Below are 22,497 nucleotides of genomic sequence, written 5' to 3' on the forward strand. Positions count from 1 at the left end.
TTTGTTTTTCCAGCCAAGAAACAGACCTGTTCTTGTGAGAGACTGTATTTCTATATAATTTATTTTTCAATGAAATGAAGGCGTTACAAACATGCACTGTGCCGCTCTACTCCCTCCCCGATTCCCTTCTTATGCTACAGCACTGAGAGAGGGGATCCATTCAGGAGCATTGCATTCATTTAAGACACAAACCATAGGCACTGAATTGCAAATTCTATTTAACAAATAGATAGTCAACCCCTTATAGTAGGGATGTAAAACTCATTCCACGGAGAGCCGAGTGTCTGCAGGTTTTTGATTTTCCCTTTCAATTACGACCTAGACAACCAGGTGAGGGGAGTTCCTTACTAATCAGTGACCTTAATTCATCAATCAAGTACAAGGTTGGAGCAAAAACCTGCAGACATCCGTCCCTCCGTGGAATGAGTTTGACACGTGCCTTATAGGATACCTGTTGACTTCTAAGATAGTTACAAACAGAAACGTACACAGCAGATCCATTACTCCACTGTGTTTTTTATTATCCTTCTTCTACATGAGCTCTTTTGCAGAATTTTCACTTTTGAAATCCAACAGAAACATTTACGTTTCGAATAAATCACATTATATACAATTACATCATGTTACAGTGTTACTATCCAATCACATTTTACAGAATCACAGAATACTCCTTGTATATACCAGTGTAGCCTACCCAGCATCCCATACTATTGAGTACACTGTACTTTGTACTGCGTGAGTAGAGATGCGTCCAGTGTAAGCTCCTACCATACTGTTGAGTGCTGAAATACAGGTCAGTCCAGTCTATCCCCTGTTGTAGATTAATCCAGGGTGTACCAGGATTGGGGTCAAATCAGTTTTCAATTGACAATTGACTTTGTGAATTGAAAAATGCCCATAGAAAGCAATGGGCTATGTTCACTTCCTGAATTGACTTTATTGAAAACTGAATTGAACCCAACCCTGGCATGTATTCTGTGAAATCCAGCACCGGAGCAGAGATGATGTCAGTGTATACACAGTAACATGCCTCCCAGTAAAATATCATCCGGCCCTGCAGGAATAAGAGGAGGAGGCCCAACAGAGCTGGAACAGGCAGCTTGCTCTGTCTATCTGTCTGTCATACTGCTCTACAGTATTCCACAAAGACATCAATAAAATCATCACAGTGAGTTTCCCTTTGAGACAATACATGGCTCCATCGTACATATAGATACAATATACAGGAGTCAAATGTTGGGTTTGTCAGCATTCCATCCATTCTGTTAGGAAGGCACATACAAACAACTCATTCATAAAGTCATTTAGAAGTCAATTCATAACAAATACTTATCTTTCAATGATTTGCCTTTAGTAGGGTCTGCATGAACTTCATATCTAGCTAATTTGATAGAAAAATATAGTGCCTTACTTTCATTCAGCTCAGTTACAGTATAAATGTGGTACAACATCCATAGTTACAGAGAGCGAAAACGTCCATCGACCACTTGGCTGGTTAAGTTAGTGGCGCTGGTGAGCAAAGACTAAGAGACAGGAGTGTAGGTTTGGGTAAATGCAACCTGTCTGAAGACTGTGGCATCAGAGTTGAAGTTAGCTGATAACATTAACATGGTCTCAATCCACTTTCTAGGAGTTTTAGGAGCACCTCATACATTTGCATAAGACAGTGACATGAACAAAAACACATCAAATATTTAGAAATAGATAATTATTTACATTGTTGGTGTAGCCTGTTAACTTACATAGTGCACATCCCGAGAAAAATACAATGTTTTACCATCAAAGTCGTCATTAGTGTGAACTCACACATAATCAATGTGGGGTACAGAATGTTCACAGGTAGGTATTTTATAGAAAGATACTGGAATCAAGTATGGTTCATCACTCCAGGGAAGGGATTAGCTGAGGAGACTCAACCCGACAGCATTTCTCGAGTCTTGGGAAGAAGACCGTCTCTGTCCTGCCTTTCTCTGAGGCTCTGACAGATCACGTCACTTCTTCCCATAGAGGGATGAGCTCTGGGTTTAACCACCCCCACCACCATGACCCAGCAGCAGCAGTGTGGCGGGGGCACCACTGTAAGGGCATATGTCCACACCACCGGTGGCCTTCCACCGCTTGGACACCTCTTAATGAGTCTGACCAGTCCTCACCTGTCTGTTTGTGTGTCTGAACCAGGGAGTGTAGGTGTATGCAGCCAAGCGAAGGAAGTGTGTGTTTCTGTTGTGTGTAGGGCTCATATGAGCCTCTCCTCAGGGGGCACTTTGAGCACGCTACCCATCTCCAGCCGTGCCCCTGCCACCTCCTGGGCACTGGGACTGTAGGTGCCCTCTGACTGGCGCTTCTTGCGGGCGGTCAGCACCATGAAGACCAGGGCCACCACAGCCAGCAGTACACACAGGCTGGCCAGAGGGATGGCCACCACTAGCCAGGGCACACGCTCCCTCTGCTCCTGTCTCTACAGAGGGGACAGAGCAGGGCAACAGGCCTAACTTACTTCTCACTCAAACTGAGATTAGAGGAACTACAGTTTAAATAGTTTAATACATCAGCTCTTTTGATCCAAACTGGTCTATGTATAAGCTTTTGATACTCAACATACATTAGCATTACATACTAGACTACTGTAACATATACACCTACACTATGTACTGGTTACATGCAGACTGTCAGTTACTGAGTGCGATATGGGGAGATACAGTATGTGGTCACCTACATTGCTTTCACACTGTGTGCCGCTGAAGCCCGGCATACACATACAATGGAAGCTGTTGAGTCGGTCCAGACAGGTAGCACCGTTGAGACAGGGACTGGACTCACACTCATCTATCTCTGCCTCACACCTGGGAGAGAACTTCAGGGGTTCAACACAACACTGACACACCAGCACTCCCACAGCTCGCTGTACTTACAACAGGGACCTTGCTCTGTCCACCCACTGACAGACAGCATTTTAACCTTAGACATATAGGGCTGGTTTACTGGACACAGTGCTTTAATGATGTCATGTTATTTAGGCCTTTTGATTTGAACATAAAGATTGTTTTAGTTTTGTAGGCTAGGCTACCTCTTTAATTATTACATTTTTGGATCAAGCCTTAGCAGTCATTCTTATTTCTTTCCCAATGATCAATGCTTTAGTTTATTATGTTGCTGTCCACATTTCTCTGTGAAATAGCCGTTTGATTTGAACATTTGAAAAGTTTTGGTGTGTGTACTAGGCTATTTGATTGAATTTATATACAGTACCAGTCAAAAGTTGGGACACACCTACTCATTCAAGGGTTTTTCTTAATTTGTTCTATTTTCTACATTGTGCAATAATAGTGAAGACATCAAAACTATGAAATAGCACATATGGAATCATATAGTAACTAAAAAAGTGTTAAACAACCACAATCACCCGACCTCAACCCAATTGAGATGGTTTGGGATAAATTGGACCGCAGAGTGAAGGAAAACCATCCAACAAGTGCTCAGCATATGTGGGAACTCCTTCAAGACTGTTGGAAAAGCATTTGTAACGTAGGTCAACTAATGTTGAATACTTATCATTACTGGTGAGATTCCAGTAACCAATCATATTGTACTATATTGCTATTGATATGTTTAAGTTGACAGCTATTACAAATCAGCAGTCAGAAGCTGCAGTTTATTTTTAGCCAATCAAAACTCAATATTCTCTTAGTCCCTCACCTAACCTCAGGTTATACACCAGTTGGCGCCAACATGCTAAACAAAGAGCTAGAACGGAGCGTGAAGAGCTACCGCCATTCCATGGAAGAAAAACTACGTTTCAAATTGTTGAGAAGTTGTATAAAACTGAACTAAAAAGAGAGAACTGGATATTAACGCTCACTTATCTATACGAACATGCTGTGAAGGGATTAAGGGAAAGATTGACGCCAGGATTTGTGAGTTTTTGTATGGAGAACGAGCTGCTAGCGTCTAGTCTAGCTAAGCTATTTCTAGCATTTTGTGCGTGTTCATACTGAACCAAGCATACGCACAAGCCGTTAACATTTAGGCTAGCTCAGCTATCAATCAATTGAAATTGCAAACGTTAGTGATCATGCTAATCATGCATGGCAAACTATTTTAGTTTTCATACTTTTATAAAATGTGATTAGCTATTATCATAATCCATTTTGGTACACTGTTATGTTTTAGATGACTTTATAAGAAATGATGTGTAGGTGTAAGCACTAGTACTTTTCATTTGCCTGGACTAGTCCACGTGAGCCTAGTGCAGTAGTTTTTTTTACATTTTACATTTTAGTAATTTAGCAGACGCTCTTATCCAGAGCAACTTACAGTAGTGAATGCATACATTTCATACATTTCATACATTTTTTCTCAGTTTTGGATGAGACTTTATTGGACAGGACTTTATGACCAAAATTATCCTATTTACACTTTGTATTTAATTTTGTCACTAAAATTAATGTTTCTGACTCATATCGATGCCACATAGGCCGTTTAAAACGAGAGAAGTTGGTTCTAAGAGGCAGTTTACCTCTAAGCCTAGTCCACTGAGCATGCTTTTTAGTCCACAAAAATGTTAGTGTCCATGGATCCAGCCAATGTATTTCTATGGAAAATGTGAAATGCATGAAATGATAGGTTTGTGATCTCACCAGTCCCCAGTGTATCCAGGCTTGCAGGTGCAGTTGGCACCCAAGTTCCCATCCATGCAGATTCCACCGTTATCACACTGCGTATCCTCATCACACTGCTGTGGAGGGAATCTCCGCCTACAGAACACACACACATAATAGAGTCATTACAACTTCTACACAAACTAAACACACACACAGTGTTGGGATTATTCCAGTCACTAGCATGCACAAGTTTGTGGTACTCACTGACAGCGGCGGCCGCTGTATCCAGGGAGGCAGATGCAGCGGTAGTTGCCCGTCCCGTCCAGACAGGAGCCCCCGTTCAAACAGCTGTGCTCCAGGCAGTCATCCACCTCCTCATCACAGTCTATGCCCCCCCAGCCTTTGTGACACTCACACCAGTAGTCTGCCAGCAGGTCTGTGCAGGTGCCATGGGCACAGGGGCCTGAGGCACACTCATCTGTGTCCCTCTGGCAGAACTGTCCTTCCCAGCCTGGGGCACAGCTGCAGTTTAACAGGTTCCAGAGGTCCTGGCAGAAGCCCTGGTTGAGGCAGGGCTGGGACTGGCACACATCGGCACCAACACACCCCATCTTGGGCTTCTGGCCCCCCTGCCTGATAAACCGGGCTGCCTGGGGGGCATCCTGGTCGTCCACCAGGGGTAGGTAGACTCCTCCCACCCTCAACTCCCCCAGACAGCCTGTGTAGTTCTCTGCCATCCACACAGTGGTGTCGTTGAGGAAGTTGAGATTCCCGGCTGTGCCCATGGTGCTGCCCACCCTGCGCCCGTCCACAGTGAGGCGCCAGCGGGACACAGGTTTCAGGGGGTCGGCCATGGCAAGGTGGAGATGGTGCCAGGCCCCATCTGAGATGGGCAGGTCACTGGTGAATGCCTGCAACTCCAGGCTGTTGCCGCTCAGTAGTTTGACTAGCAGGGAGGAGTTGAGCAGACCCAGACAGAAGATCTCTGCTCCGTTAGTAGCCCGCAGCAGCACGCCGTTCTCCTTCCGCGTACGTATGTCCACGGAGACACTGGTCACAGAGGCGACTAGCGAGCCGTTAGCAGTGAACTGCAGAGTGTTGCTCTCAAAGGTGGCATTAGTGAGACCTGGGGGAAGAGCAGTATCGTATATACACTGAGTATACAAAACATTAAGAACACCTGCTCATTCCATGACATACAGTGAGGGAAAAAAGTATTTGATCCCCTGATGATTTTGTACGTTTGCCCACTGATAAAGAAAGGATCAGTCTATCATTTTAATGGTAGGTTTATTTGAACAGTGAGAGACAGAATAACAACAAAAATATCCAGAAAAACGCAAGTCAAAAATGTTATAAATTGATTTGCATTTTAATGAGGGAAATAAGTATTTGACCCCCTCTCAATCAGAAAGATTTCTGTCTCCCAGTTGTCTTTTATACAGGTAACGAGCTGAGATTAGGAACACACTCTTAAAGGGAGTGCTCCTAATCTCAGTTTATTACCTGTATAAAAGACTCCTGTCCACAGAATCAATCAATCAATCAGATTCCAAACTCTCCACCATGGCCAAGACAAAAGAGCTCTCCAAGGATGTCAGGGACAAGATTGTAGACCTACACAAGGCTGGAATGGGCTACAAGACCATCGCCAAGCAGTTTGGTGAGAAGGTGACAACAGTTGGTGCGATTATTCACAAATGGAAGAAACACAAAACAACTGTCAATCTCCCTCGGCCTGGGGCTCCATGCAAGATCTCACCTCGTGGGGTTGCAATGATCATGAGAACGGTGAGGAATCAGCCCAGAACTACATGGGAGGATCTTGTCAATGATCTCAAGGCAGCTGGGAACATAGTCACCAAGAAAACAATTGGTAACACACTACGCCGTGAAGGACTGAAATCCTGCAGCGCCCGCAAGGTCCCCCTGCTCAAGAATACATATACATGCCTGTCTAAAGTTTGCCAATGAACATCTGAATGATTCAGAGGACAACTGGTGAAAGTGTTGTGGTCAGATGAGACCAAAATGGAGCTCTTTGGCATCAACTCAACTGTTTGGAGGAGGAGGAATGCTGCCTATGACCCCAAGAACACCGTCAAACATGGAGGTGGAAACATTATGCTTTGGGGGTGTTTTTCTGCTAAGGGGACAGGACAACTTCACCGCATCAAAGGGACGATGGACGGGGCCATGTACCATCAAATCTTGGGTGAGAACATCCTTCCCTCAACCAGGGCATTGAAAATGGGTCATGGATGGGTATTCCAGCATGACAATGACCCAAAACACACGGCCAAGGCAACAAAGGAGTGGCTCAAGAAGAAGCACATTAAGGTCCTGGAGTGGCCTAGCCAGTCTCCAGACCTTAATCCCATAGAAAATCTGTGGAGGGAGCTGAAGGTTCGAGTTGCCAAACGTCAGCCTCAAAACCTTAATTACTTGGAGAAGATCTGCAAAGAGGAGTGGGACAAAATCCCTCCTGAGATGTGTGCAAACCTGGTGGCCAACTACAAGAAACGTCTGACCTCTGTGATTGCCAACAAGGGTTTTGCCACCAAGTACTAAGTCATGTTTTACAGAGGGGTCAAATACTTATTTGCCTCATTAAAATGCAAATAATTTTCAAACATTTTTGACATGCGTTTTTCTTGATTTTTTTTGTTGTTATTCTGTCTCTCACTGTTCAAATAAACCTACCATTAAAATTATAGACTGATCATTTCTTTGTAAGTGGGCAAACGTACAAAATCAGCAGGGGATCAAATACTTTTTTCCCCCACTGTAGACTGGCCAGGTGAATCCAGGTGAAAGCTATGATCCCTTATTGATGTCATTTGTTAAATACACTTCAATCAGTGTGGATGAAGGGGAGGAGACAGGATAAAGAAGGATTTTTAAGCCATGAGACAATTGAGACATGGATTGTGTATGTGTGCCAATCAGAGGGTGAATTGGTAAGACAAAATATTTAGGTGCCTTTGAACGGGTATGGTAGTAGGTGTCAGGCGCACCGTTTTGTGTCAAGAACTGCAACGCTGCTGGGTTTTTCAACAGTTTCCCATGTGTATCAAGAATGGTCTACCACCCAAAGGACATCCAGCCAACTTGACACAACTGTCGGAAGCATTGGAGTCAATATGGGCCAGCATCCCTGTGGAACGCTTTCGACACCTTGTTGTGTCCATGCCCTGATGAATTGAAACTGTTCTGAGGGCAAAAGAGGGTGCAACTCCATATTAGGAAGGTCTTCTTAGTCATACCTTTCAATATGTAATATTCAGTATTATATTGTATTTGTTATTTTGGGTGCATGTTTATGGCTGAAAGAGAGCAAGAGACTGAGACTGTCAGAAAGGGAGTGAGGGAGTGAGATAATGTATCAAAAAAGTCCACTTACACTCATAACCGTCAACTAGATCCACACACTGGCTGCCCATGACACAGGGGTCACTGACACACCACACGCGTGTATCACATCGCCTGCCAGAGAAGTTCATGGGACAGGTGCACTCAAATTCATTCCAGGTGACCATGCACGTTCCTCCATTCTGACAGGGACCAGTCTGAGGAGAACTTAGAAATTAGTGTCTGTTACAAAGACTGAACTCAAAAGTCTTTATCAGGACCCTAACCTGACAAATCTAGTCAGCTCTTGTACCAAGTTTCCTTGAACAGTTACACCCACTTCCTGCAGTTACAGTAACACATCTCTAAAGATTAAAGTTGCCATTGATGTTACTGTACCTTGCATGCTTCATCACTGACACAGCCATCCAACACGTTCTCGACTTTGTTTGGGAAGTAGCACTGGTACGCTTCGTGGGTGTGGCACTCCTCCTTTGTGTGGTTGGGATACAGCTGCATGTGGTCCAGAGTGATGTCCTGCAGGCAGCCTTTGAAGTGACCTCCCCAGGGGGCAGTGGACTCCCCCGGCGGCAGACCCCCAATGTACACCACATCCCCCCGTTCCATCCTCACCCTCCCCAGGGAGAGCTGTGTACCAGCCTGGCTGAACCCTACCTGACCCTGGCGTATCGCCACAGTGACCAGCTCCCTCTGTCCGCTGGTGAAGTAGGTACTGTTAGAGAACAGAGTGGTGGGGGGGCTGTTGAAGACCAGGGTTCCCTCCCGCAGGTACAGGATGAGGTAGGCCCTCCTCCCTCTCCGCAGCTGGAGTAGTAGGCCGCTGGGATTCAGAGAGCGCAGGAAGAAGGAGATGTTGAAGTTCTCACCATCAGTCGTGTTGATGTTGAAGGCAGAATAGCTCACTGTTTCTTCATTACTGAATGTCCATGAGGGGTATTCTGAGGGAAGCAACAAAAAGCAATGCTCTCAGCGTGAATGACAAAACCTGTACAAACCAGTGTAGTTGAAGGAAACTGGTTGTAAGTTGAGTAACCCTCTTTAAATGACCGTATATTGTCAACGCCTGGTGTTTAGAGTTTATTGTATAGTTTTTAAATAATTTAAAAAGCAATATTTGAAAACTAAAAAGTAAAGTAGTAATTTTTTTAAAGCTATAACAGTTCTTACCTTCTTCACACAGGGAGCCATGATAGGGTCGATGACACTCACAGCTGAAGCTAGTCCACAGGTCAATACAGTGCCCACGATGATGGCAGGGGTCAGGATGACACCAGTCAGTCTTGTTGCAGCCCAGCTCCATGTCTTGGATGCGCTCTAGAGAGAAATCCTGTGGCAGAACACGATGGTGGTCAACCTGTAGATCCTCCATGCAGCCAATGAAACCCTTCCTACTGTCTGTGTTGTCCAGATACTTCTGGGGGGCCCCCCCCACATAGACTTCTGGGAATGATCCATGTTGGAAGAAGACCAGTTGATTGTGTCCTTCATTCTCCACCATGCATCCCTTGTCATTGTTACAGACTGGTCCTTTGACCATCAGTACCAGCTTCTCATCCATGGTCACTTTGGCCTCATGCCAGTCTCCGTCGTTGACTGGGAGATGGAAGGTGGCCTGTAGCTCCTTCCCTGAACCAGCTCTAGCCTTGAGGAGGGTCCCCACGATCTCCAGGGACACAAAGTAGTGCTCGGCCCCTCCGTAGAACAGAAGCATGTCAGGCAGAGTGGTCCTGAAGCGCAGCTGGACGTGGTGGTGATGTGGATCTACATCTGCCCTGCTCCTGTTAGCTGTAGGAGGGAGCTGAATGAGGATATAGCCCTCTGTGTTGAAGGAGAAGGTGGTGGGTATGCCGCAGTGCTTCCCAGTGAAGCCCGGGGGACAAAGGCAGGTGTGGCCATGCTCTTGTTCATCCCTATCCCCATCACTGTCCTCATTACCATTCTCTTCTTGGCTTAGGATAGGCACACAGGGGGCTCCGTTCTCACACAGATGTTCCCTGCAGCCAATCAGACGGATGTCACAGTTATGGCCGCCCCACGGCTCCTCCCCTGGCTCCGCCTCCACACAGTGACAGGTGTAGGCGTTGGCGCCGTCGTGGCAGGACCCTCCATTCTGACAAGGCTCGCTCTCACACTCGTCGATGTCTACCTCGCAGTGCACACCTGGAACGAAAACATAACACACCACAAGTTCTTCATGTTATACATGTATCTGGCTGAAGGGTTTTGTCATGTCATTCTCAGCCACACAGACAGATTCAGCAGGAGCATAAGGGTCTCCCTAACCAAACCAATAAGTTAATCAGAGTCTCCCTAACCAAACCAATAAGTTAATCAGAGTCTCCCTAACCAAACCAATAAGTTAATCAGAGTCTCCCTAACCAAACCAATAGGTTAATCAGAGTCTCCCTAACCAAACCAATAAGTTAATCAGAGTCTCCCTAACCAAACCAATAAGTTAATCAGAGTCTCCCTAAGCAAACCAATAAGTTAATTAGAGTCTCCCTAACCAAACCAATATGTTAATCAGAGTCTCCCTAACCAAACCAATAAGTTAATCAGAGTCTCCCTAACCAAACCAATATGTTAATCAGAGTCTCCCTAACCAAACCAAATGAGTTAATCAGAGTCTCCCTAACCAAACCAATAAGTTAACCAGAGTCTCCCAAACCAAACCAATAAGTTAATCAGAGTCTCCCTAACCAAACCAATAAGTAAATCAGAGTCTCCCTAACCAAACCAATAAGTTAATCAGAGTCTCCCTAACCAAACCGATAAGTTAATCAGACTCTCCCTACCCAAACCAATAAGTTAATCAGAGTCTCCCTAACCAAACCAATAAGTTAATCAATCTCCCTAACCAAACCAATAAGTTAATCAGTCTCCCTAACTAAACCAAATGAGTTAATCAGAGTCTCCCTAACCAAACCAATAAGTAAATCAGAGTCTCCCTAACCAAATCAAAAAGTTAATCAGTCTCCCTAACCAAACCAACAAGTTAATCAGAGTCTCCCTAACCAAACCAATAAGTTAATCAGAGTCTCCCTAACAAAACCAGTGAGTTAATCAGAGTCTCCCTAACCAAACCAATAAGTTAATCAGAGTCTCCCTAACCAAACCAATAAGTTAATCAAAGTCTCCCTAACCAAACCAATAAGTTAATCAGAGTCTCCGTAACCAAACCAATAAGTCAATCAGAGTCTCCCTAACCAAACCAATAAGTTAATCAGAGTCTCCCTAACCAAACCAAATGAGTTAATCAGAGTCTCCCTAACCAAACCAATAAGTTAATCAGAGTCTCCCTAACCAAACCAAATGAGTTAATCAGAGTCTCCCTAACCAAACCAATAAGTTAATCAGAATCTCCCTAACCAAACCAAATGAGTTAATCAGAGTCTCCCTAACCAAACCAAATGAGTTAATCAGAGTCTCCCTAACCAAACCAAATGAGTTAATCAGAGTCTCCCTAACCAAACCAAATGAGTTAATCAGAGTCTCCCTAACCAAACCAAATGAGTTAATCAGAGTCTCCCTAACCAAACCAAATGAGTTAATCAGAGTCTCCCTAACCAAACCAAATAAGTTAATCAGAATCCCCCTAACCAAACCAAATGAGTTAATCAGAGTCTCCCTAACCAAACCAAATTAGTTAATCAGAGTCTCCCTAACCAAACCAAATGAGTTAATCAGTCTCCCTAACCAAACCAAATGAGTTAATCAGTCTCCCTAACCAACCCAAATGAGTTAATCAGAGTCTCCCTAACCAAACCAAATGAGTTAATCAGAGTCTCCCTAACCAAACCAAATGAGTTAATCAGAGTCTACCTAACTAAACCAAATGAGTTAATCAGAGTCTCCCTAACCAAACCAAATGAGTTAATCAGAGTCTCCCTAACCAAACCAAATGAGTTAATCAGTCTCCCTAACCAAACCAAATGAGTTAATCAGTCTCCCTAACCAACCCAAATGAGTTAATCAGAGTCTCCCTAACCAAACCAAATGAGTAAATCAGAGTCTCCCTAACCAAACCAAATGAGTTAATCAGTCTCCCTAACCAAACCAAATGAGTTAATCAGAGTCTCCCTAACCAAACCAAATGAGTTAATCAGAGTCTCCTTAACCAAACCAAATGAGTTAATCAGAGTCTCCCTAACCAAACCAAATGACTTAATCAGAGTCTCCCTAACCAAACCAATGAGTTAATCAGAGTCTCCCTAACCAAACCGATAAGTTAATCAGTCTCCCTAACCAAACCAATAAGTTAATCAGAGTCTCCCTAACCAAACCATTAGGTTAATCAGAGTCTCCCTAACCAAACCAATAAGTTAATCAGAGTCTCCCTAACCAAACCAATGAGTTAATCAGAGTCTCCCTACCCAAACCAATACGTTAATCAGAGGCTCCCTAACCAAACCAATAAGTTAATCATTCTCCCTAACCAAACCAATAAGTTAATCAGAGTCTCCCTAACTAAACCAAATTAGTTAATCAGAGTCTCCCTAACCAAACCAAATGAGTTAATCAGAGTCTCCCTAACCAAACCAAATGAGTTAATCAGAGTCTACCTAACTAAACCAAATGAGTTAATCAGAGTCTCCCTAACCAAACCAAATGAGTTAATCAGAGTCTCCCTAACCAAACCAAATGAGTTAATCAGTCTCCCTAACCAAACCAAATGAGTTAATCAGTCTCCCTAACCAACCCAAATGAGTTAATCAGAGTCTCCCTAACCAAACCAAATGAGTTAATCAGAGTCTCCCTAACCAAACCAAATGAGTTAATCAGAGTCTCCCTAACCAAACCAAATGAGTTAATCAGAGTCTCCCTAACCAAACCAAATGAGTTAATCAGAGTCTCCCTAACCAAACCAATAAGTTAATCAGAGTCTCCCTAACCAAACCAATAAGTTAATCAGAGTCTCCCTAACCAAACCAAATGAGTTAATCAGAGTCTCCCTAACCAAACCAAATGAGTTAATCAGAGACTCCCTAACCAAACCAAATGAGTTAATCAGAGTCTCCCTAACCAAACCAAATGAGTTAATCAGAGTCTCCCTAACCAAACCAAATGAGTTAATCAGAGTCTCCCTAACCAAACCAAATGAGTTAATCAGAGTCTCCCTAACCAAACCAAATTAGTTAATCAGAGTCTCCTTAACCAAACCAAATGAGTTAATCAGAGTCTCCCTAACCAAACCAAATTAGTTAATCAGAGTCTCCCTAACAAAACAAAATTAGTTAATCAGACTCCCTAACCAAACCAAATGATTTAATCAGTCTCCCTAACCAAACCAAATGAGTTAATCAGAGTCTCCCTAACCAAACCAAATTAGTTAATCAGAGTCTCCCTAACAAAACAAAATTAGTTAATCAGACTCCCTAACCAAACCAAATGATTTAATCAGTCTCCCTAACCAAACCAAATGAGTTAATCAGACTCCCTAACCAAACCAAATGAGTTAATCAGAGTCTACCTAACTAAACCAAATGAGTTAATCAGAGTCTCCCTAACCAAACCAAATGATTTAATCAGAGTCTCCCTAACCAAACCAAATGAGTTAATCAGAGTCTCCCTAACCAAACCAAATGAGTTAATCAGAGTCTCCCTAACCAAACCAAATGAGTTAATCAGAGTCTCCCTAACCAAACCAAATGAGTTAATCAGAGTCTCCCTAACCAAACCAATAAGTTAATCAGAGTCTCCCTAACCAAACCAAATTAGTTAGTCAGAGTCTCCCAACCCAAACCAATAAGTTAATCAGAGTCTCCCTAACCAAACCAAATGAGTTAATCAGAGTCTCCCTAACGAAACCAAATGAGTTAATCAGAGTCTCCCTAACCAAACCAAATGAGTTAATCAGAGTCTCCCTAACCAAACCAAATGAGTTAATCAGTCTCCCTAACCAACCCAAATGAGTTAATCAGAGTCTCCCTAACCAAACCAAATGAGTTAATCAGAGTCTCCCTAACCAAACCAAATGAGTTAATCAGAGTCTACCTAACTAAACCAAATGAGTTAATCAGAGTCTCCCTAACCAAACCAAATGAGTTAATCAGAGTCTCCCTAACCAAACCAAATGAGTTAATCAGTCTCCCTAACCAAACCAAATGAGTTAATCAGTCTCCCTAACCAACCCAAATGAGTTAATCAGAGTCTCCCTAACCAAACCAAATGAGTTAATCAGAGTCTCCCTAACCAAACCAAATGAGTTAATCAGTCTCCCTAACCAAACCAAATGAGTTAATCAGAGTCTCCCTAACCAAACCAAATGAGTTAATCAGAGTCTCCTTAACCAAACCAAATGAGTTAATCAGAGTCTCCCTAACCAAACCAAATGACTTAATCAGAGTCTCCCTAACCAAACCAATGAGTTAATCAGAGTCTCCCTAACCAAACCGATAAGTTAATCAGTCTCCCTAACCAAACCAATAAGTTAATCAGAGTCTCCCTAACCAAACCATTAGGTTAATCAGAGTCTCCCTAACCAAACCAATAAGTTAATCAGAGTCTCCCTAACCAAACCAATGAGTTAATCAGAGTCTCCCTACCCAAACCAATACGTTAATCAGAGTCTCCCTAACCAAACCAATAAGTTAATCAGTCTCCCTAACCAAACCAATAAGTTAATCAGAGTCTCCCTAACTTAACCAAATTAGTTAATCAGAGTCTCCCTAACCAAACCAAATGAGTTAATCAGAGTCTCCCTAACCAAACCAAATGAGTTAATCAGAGTCTACCTAACTAAACCAAATGAGTTAATCAGAGTCTCCCTAACCAAACCAAATGAGTTAATCAGAGTCTCCCTAACCAAACCAAATGAGTTAATCAGTCTCCCTAACCAAACCAAATGAGTTAATCAGTCTCCCTAACCAACCCAAATGAGTTAATCAGAGTCTCCCTAACCAAACCAAATGAGTTAATCAGAGTCTCCCTAACCAAACCAAATGAGTTAATCAGAGTCTCCCTAACCAAACCAAATGAGTTAATCAGAGTCTCCCTAACCAAACCAAATGAGTTAATCAGAGTCTCCTTAACCAAACCAAATGAGTTAATCAGAGTCTCCCTAACCAAACCAAATGACATAATCAGAGTCTCCCTAACCAAACCAATGAGTTAATCAGAGTCTCTCTAACCAAACCGATAAGTTAATCAGTCTCCCTAACCAAACCAATAAGTTAATCAGAGTCTCCCTAACCAAACCATTAGGTTAATCAGAGTCTCCCTAACAAAACCAATAAGTTAATCCAGAGTCTCCCTAACCAAACCAATGAGTTAATCAGAGTCTCCCTACCCAAACCAATACGTTAATCAGAGTCTCCCTAACCAAACCAATAAGTTAATCAGTCTCCCTAACCAAACCAATAAGTTAATCAGAGTCTCCCTAACCAAACCAAATTAGTTAGTCAGAGTCTCCCAACCCAAACCAATAAGTTAATCAGTCTCCCTAACCAAACCAAATGAGTTAATCAGAGTCTCCCTAACCAAACCAAATGAGTTAATCAGAGTCTCCCTAACCAAACCAAATGAGTTAATCAGAGTCTCCCTAACCAAACCAATAAGTTAATCAGAGTCTCCCTAACCAAACCAATAAGTTAATCAGAGTCTCCCTAACCAAACCAAATGAGTTAATCAGAGTCTCCCTAACCAAACCAAATAAGTTAATCAGAGTCCCCCTAACCAAACCAAATGAGTTAATCAGAGTCTCCCTAACCAAACCAAATGAGTTAATCAGAATCTCCCTAACCAAACCAATAAGTTAATCAGTCTCCCTAACCAAACCAATAAGTTAATCAGAGTCTCCCTAACCAAACCAATAAGTTAATCAGAGTCCCCCAAACCAAACCAAGTGAGTTAATCAGAGTCTCCCTAACCAAACCAAATGAGTTAATCAGAGTCTCCCTAACCAAACCAGATGAGTTAATCAGAGTCTCCCTAACCAAACCAAATGAGTTAATCAGAGTCTCCCTAACCAAACCAAATGAGTTAATCAGAGTCTCCCTAACCAAACCAAATGAGTTAATCAGAGTCTCCCTAACCAAACCAAATGAGTTAATCAGAGTCTCCCTAACCAAACCAAATGAGTTAATCAGAGTCTCCCTAACCAAACCAAATGAATTAATCAGAGTCTCCCTAACCAAACCAAATGAGTTAATCAGTCTCCCTAACCAAACCAAATAAGTTAATCAGAGTCCCCCTAACCAAACCAAATGAGTTAATCAGAGTCTCCCTAACCAAACCAAATTAGTTAATCAGAGTCTCCCTAACCAAACCAAATGAGTTAATCAGAATCTCCCTAACCAAACCAATAAGTTAATCAGTCTCCCTAACCAAACCAATAAGTTAAACAGAGTCTCCCTAACCAAACCAATAAGTTAATCAGAGTCCCCCAAACCAAACCAAGTGAGTTAATCAGAGTCTCCCTAACCAAACCAAATGAGTTAATCAGAGTCTCCCTAACCAAACCAAATTAGTTAATCAGAGTCTCCCTAACAAAACAAAATTAGTTAATCAGGCTCCCTAACCAAACCAAATGATTTAATCAGTCTCCCTAACCAAACCAAATGAGTTAATCAGAGTCTCCCTAACCAAACCAATGAGTTAATCAGAGTCTCCCTAACCAAACCGATAAGTTAATCAGTCTCCCTAACCAAACCAATAAGTTAATCAGAGTCTCCCTAACCAAACCATTAGATTAATCAGAGTCTCCCTAACCAAACCAATAAATTAATCAGAGTCTCCCTAACCAAACCAATGAGTTAATCAGAGTCTCCCTACCCAAACCAATACGTTAATCAGAGTCTCCCTAACCAAACCAATAAGTTAATCAGTCTCCCTAACCAAACCAATAAGTTAATCAGAGTCTCCCTAACTAAACCAAATTAGTTAATCAGAGTCTCCCTAACCAAACCAATAAGTTAATCAGAGTCTCCCTAACCAAACCAAATTAGTTAGTCAGAGTCTCCCAACCCAAACCAAACCAATAAGTTAATCAGTCTCCCTAACCAAACCAAATGAGTTAATCAGAGTCTCCAAAACCAAACCAAATGAGTTAATCAGAGTCTCCCTAACCAAACCAATAAGTTAATCAGAGTCTCCCTAACCAAACCAATAAGTTAATCAGTCTCCCTAACCAAACCAAATGAGTTTATCAGAGTCTCCCTAACCAAACCAAATGAGTTAATCAGTCTCCCTAACCAAACCAAATGAGTTAATCAGAGTCTCCCTAACCAAACCAAATGAGTTAATCATAGTCTCCCTAACCAAACCAAATGAGTTAATCAGAGTCTCCCTAACCAAACCAAATGAGTTAATCAGAGTCTCCCTAACCAAACCAAATGAGTTAATCAGAGTCTCTCTAACCAAACCAATAAGTTAATCAGAGTCTCCCTAACCAAACCAATAAGTTAATCAGAGTCTCCCTAACCAAACCAAATGAGTTTATCAGAGTCTCCCTAACCAAACCAAATAAGTTAATCAGAGTCCCCCTAACCAAACCAAATGAGTTAATCAGAGTCTCCCTAACCAAACCAAATGAGTTAATCAGAATCTCCCTAACCAAACCAATAAGTTAATCAGTCTCCCTAACCAAACCAATAAGTTAATCAGAGTCTCCCTAACCAAACCAATAAGTTAATCAGAGTCCCCCAAACCAAACCAAGTGAGTTAATCAGAGTCTCCCTAACCAAACCAAATTAGTTAATCAGAGTCTCCCTAACCAAACCAAATTAGTTAATCAGAGTCTCCCTAACAAAACAAAATTAGTTAATCAGTCTCCCTAACCAAACCAAATGATTTAATCAGTCTCCCTAACCAAACCAAATGAGTTAATCAGACTCCCTAACCAAACCAAATGAGTTAATCAGAGTCTACCTAACTAAACCAAATGAGTTAATCAGAGTCTCCCTAACCAAACCAAATGAGTTAATCAGAGTCTCCCTAACCAAACCAAATGAGTTAATCAGTCTCCCTAACCAAACCAAATGAGTTAATCAGAGTCTCCCTAACCAAACCAAATGAGTTAATCAGAGTCTCCCTAACCAAACCAAATGAGTTAATCAGAGTCTCCCTAACCAAACCAAATGAGTTAATCAGAGTCTCCCTAACCAAACCAAATGAGTTAATCAGTCTCCCTAACCAAACCAAATGAGTTAATCAGAGTCTCCCTAACCAAACCAAATGAGTTAATCAGAGTCTCCCTAACCAAACCAAATGAGTTAATCAGAGTCTCCCTTACCAAACCAAATGAGTTAATCAGAGTCTCCCTAACCAAACCAAATGAGTTAATCAGAGTCTCCCTAACCAAACCAAATGAGTTAATCAGAGTCTCCCTAACCAAACCAAATGAGTTAATCAGAGTCTCCCTAACCAAACCAAATGAGTTAATCAGAGTCTCCCTAACCAAACCAAATGAGTTAATCAGATATGGAACTAAGTCCACTTGCACGCATGAGACAGTGTACACCAGGAAGCACTTGATTAGACTATGACAGTTTACTAATGATGAAATTACTGATGAAGGTAGCCTTACACTATTAAAGTAATGACTGGGACGTTAATTTAATTGATCTGACAGTAGAAATATCGATAGGAATGGTAGCCCAGTTGCTCCTTTTCTTTCTGCATTCCAGCCAAATCACAGTAAAAAAACACTTGCTGTGAAGAATATTGCTAGATTATTTACAGTATATATATAGTAAATCAATGGGACTTTAATACACTTAGTAAGAAATGAGCCCAGAAAGTTTATGCATCAGCAAAACCTACTAAAACTCCTCTCCACACAAGTAAAAACAATAACAATGCTCCATGCACCCTCCTCCAGCCCCATACCTCCCCCACATAAACACACAGCCTGTCCTAGCAGCCCTTCCCTGTACTGTAAATCGGAGGTGTTTACCTGTCTGTCCCCATGACCCACACCACACAGCCAGCAGCAGTAGTAGCAGTAGCCCCCTCATTCTCCCAGAGCAGTAATCACACACATATAGCTTAACAGAAGAGATCCAACTCGTGCCCCTTCTCTCGCTCTCTCACACACACACACTCACACACACATACACACAGTCCATACACTCCCCTCTGTACCAGGCAGGCAGAAGTGATTACACGAGCCTAGCCCACCCTCCTTCTCTCCCTCCCTTTTGCCTGCATGCCTCCTTCCCTCGGCAGCCCAGCCCAGCCAGGGCTCTAAGCCTCCCACCCAGCTGGCTTCTTTCAGTGCTGACAACAGGAATGTTGGGCTGCAGTCCCTCCTGATTGATGTTATGGATGCCCACTCGTGGCAGATGACATTTTAATCACAAGAGATGGGCTTGTGAGTAGAGGGGCTGAGCTTGACTAGCAAAAAAGAAAAAAAGAAAAAATAGATGAAAATGTATGCACTCACTACTGTAAGTCACTCTGGATAAGAGCTTCTGGTAAATGACTAACTATTTTTTTTTTAGCTCAGTAAAACATCGGGGGAAAGGAGGGTCAAGGTGGGCTGGGATGAGGGGGGGCTCTATGTCATTTGTGTATCCAGTTCCTGAGTACTATATCTGCACGTGCAAAGGAAACTCATGGATTTACAGATAATATGCAGTCATATTATTTTGTTGTGCACGTGTGTGTTATGTCCCCTCTATTTTGCTGATGCCTGGTTACAATATATGGAAGTATGCTTACAGTGCAAATAGCCTAAGACTAGGAGTATCACAATGCATTCTGTACTAATTGGTAACAGGTTTTGTTTTTGTGATGAGAGGGTCTTCGTGTCTGCTTTCATTCATTAGCAGTTGATAAGGCTTAAGCAGCTTTGAGGTAATCTCTCTCTCCCCTGGTAAACTAGAGGAAAGACCTATGTTTAATGCCCAGCCAGGACTACTGACATATGGCAGCAGGTTTTACGGGCTTTGTTGTTCTTCGACTGCCTTGCCCCTCCATATGGACTCCCCTCTACACAGTCCTCAATTCCAAAACAAATTCACGGCAGCGCACAGTATTATACAGAGCCATGATCGCATGGAACTCCTTTCCATCTCCAATTACTCAAGCAAACAACAAAATCACCTTTCAAAACGGATTTAACAACATCTCATGGAACGGCGGGGACACACAAACACACACACACACAGACACACTCTAACACACACATAGTTTTTTAGTTGTATTGTTTATATAATTTTTTTAGTTGTATTGTTTGTGAATCATTGCATTTTCACTATGTGACTATCCATGTCTGTTAGTGTATCAGTGTTTTGTTTTGTAAAGTTTTTTGGAGGACCCCAGGAGTGGGGATCCAAATGAACAAATACCTGCCCTGTCAAACCCCTGTACACGGCAGGTCACCCAAGAAACTGGATAAATACTTTGTTTTATATTCAGTTGTTTTTCAGAGTTATTCATGGGTGGTTTTCCTTCCCACCTTCACTTGTACTAAACTCAAGGTCAAACTTTCAAAGTGGTTTTATCTCTGTTTTGACTGATGGTGGTATTAAAGTTTTCTAATGCCCAAGCAGACCAGTTCCAGCCGGAATGATCAGCAGTGGCAGGATTAACCAATTATTGTTTTTCTCACTGCTCAGCAAGCATCTCCAAAGAGATATCACTATGGGATTTCCAGGGCCGTGTTTAGGCATAAGTGCAATAACCGGTCAATTAGGGCCCCCGGCCATCAGGGGGTCCCCGACCCAATAAAGAACTCAGTCGGGGTCTCAACTTACTATTGAGAGTAAGAATAGTAGAATACACCAGGTTTAATTTTGGTTATGCATCAGATTGGTAGTTAGTCTAGCCAGCTATCTAAACTTGTAGTAATCATGGCCAAATACTGAACGGGCACTCAGGGCACATGCCCAGGGGCCCTGATCTTCAGGGGGCCCCCATTGATTGTGTTAGTCATTCTCACACACACATCATATTAAGATGGCATAAGTCATTACAAAATGTGCAGAATTGTAGGAAATTAGCTGTAAAACTAGAAAAGTGTTCTCTCTGCCCCTTGGCAAAATATGTAGAATTGCAGGAAATTAACTTTAAAACAAACATGTTTCTCTCTACCGTCAAGGGGGGAGGGTTCATTTTCTCTGTAAACTGAAATATATTAAGAGCAGGTCAGGGGTTGTTTGCACATAAAGAGCTGTATTATTACACAGTGAAAAAGAGAGACAGTCTTACCTGTAAACCCAGGTAGACAGACACACCAATATGAGTTGACCAGGTCCTCACAGCTCCCTCCGTTCTGACACGGGGCGGACTCACACTCGTCCACATTCACTTCACAGCTCTCTCCTGAAAGAGACAGGACGCATTACTTACTTACTCAATAACTTACCCTTAACTCAAATTAACATTGACTACAATATCAAAGGATTCCAATTCAACCAGATCTTATTCTTAAAGGATCCTGTCCTATTCAATGATCATGAGGTCATCAAGTATGAATATGAGTCTTTTGGCTTACCAGCAAACCCAGGTTGACAGTGGCAGAGGAACCCAGCTGCATCCTCATAGCTGAACTCCCTGTCTTCCAGTCCAGACAGCACCCCATAGTACAGCAACTCTGAGCGCTGGAAACACTCTCCTCCATTCTCACAGGGCTCCGGCTCACACTCGTCTATATCCACCTGGCAGTTCTTCCCTTCATAGCCTGCATTTCACACAGCCATTGTTAAAACAGGACCACACAGTACCACCTTGTTCAATAGACACATACAGTATCTATCATCATGTCTTTATGCATCAAAACACAACAATATGATGTGTTCTCCCATATTATGATATATTATTGAGGATCATCTTTGTTTTCCTACTGCTCATGGCCCTGCAGCTGCACCAGTTCTGCACTAGATGGCACTGTGGTGTAACACCACAGTACTACACTATTACAGACTATTATAGGTTTTTCACTATGGCTCATACCACTACCCCTTCTTGTCCTCTAAACTACATACCTTTTACCGTTTATCTCATTGATTTACGTCTGGGTAACTCCAAGAACCCAATCTTACCAAGAAGAGGGTTTCAAATGTCTCTAAAAGACTGCGCCTGGAGTTTTTCATTTCATCATACTCCTGACACTTAGGATGGTGCCATACACTCGCTGTTTTAGTGTCAGATAGCAGATCAAATTGCCTTGTCCAATAATCTCTGCATGTGTAGTACTTCCTGTAGTGTAGCGAAAGCAATGCAGACATGTTACCACTCCCTCATTTAGTGAGAAGTGGGTACACAGCGGGAGTATTTGGTGTGTGTACCTGGCCAGCAGACACAGCCATATTGGTTGATTCCCTCTACGCAGGTAGCTCCATTCTGGCAGGGGTCAGAAGCACACTCTGGGATGTCCACTTCACATTGCTCTCCAGTAAAGCCTGTCCCAGTGCAGTCACACTCATTGCTGAGGAGGAAAGTTACAGAGGCAAATTAGATCCATCTTATTTCAGTGAAACTGGGACAGCTTTGATGTATAAAATGCGGTGGGATCTCAGCGCAGCCAGTAGATATGTTAAACAGCCTTAGCTGTGAAGTTTCTAATCTAGTATATGATTTC

The 22,497-nt window shown here is 42.6% G+C and overlaps 1 protein-coding gene across 2 annotated transcripts in view; it reads right to left on the reverse strand.

Moving 5' to 3' along the window:
• Positions 1 to 496: 496 nt before the first annotated feature.
• Positions 497 to 22,497, reverse strand: part of LOC115164705 (protein crumbs homolog 2) — a 29,245-nt gene continuing 7,244 nt past the window's right edge. The window contains exons 4-13 of one of the 2 annotated variants that reach the window (XM_029717456.1): positions 22,205 to 22,344; positions 21,412 to 21,597; positions 21,126 to 21,239; positions 9,141 to 10,133; positions 8,352 to 8,911; positions 8,005 to 8,170; positions 4,866 to 5,727; positions 4,638 to 4,754; positions 2,717 to 2,843; positions 497 to 2,458 (exon numbers count right to left, since the gene is read on the reverse strand). In XM_029717456.1, coding sequence (XP_029573316.1) covers positions 2,237 to 2,458; positions 2,717 to 2,843; positions 4,638 to 4,754; positions 4,866 to 5,727; positions 8,005 to 8,170; positions 8,352 to 8,911; positions 9,141 to 10,133; positions 21,126 to 21,239; positions 21,412 to 21,597; positions 22,205 to 22,344 — 3,487 coding nt within the window. In that variant the 3' untranslated portion in view covers positions 497 to 2,236. Of the gene's footprint in view, positions 2,459 to 2,716; positions 2,855 to 4,637; positions 4,755 to 4,865; positions 5,728 to 8,004; positions 8,171 to 8,351; positions 8,912 to 9,140; positions 10,134 to 21,125; positions 21,240 to 21,411; positions 21,598 to 22,204; positions 22,345 to 22,497 lie in introns of those variants that run through there. The other variant, XM_029717457.1, reaches the window with a different exon arrangement.

The sequence above is a fragment of the Salmo trutta genome, chromosome 27 (assembly GCF_901001165.1).
Source record: "Salmo trutta chromosome 27, fSalTru1.1, whole genome shotgun sequence".
NCBI classification, from domain to species: Eukaryota; Metazoa; Chordata; class Actinopteri; order Salmoniformes; family Salmonidae; genus Salmo; species Salmo trutta.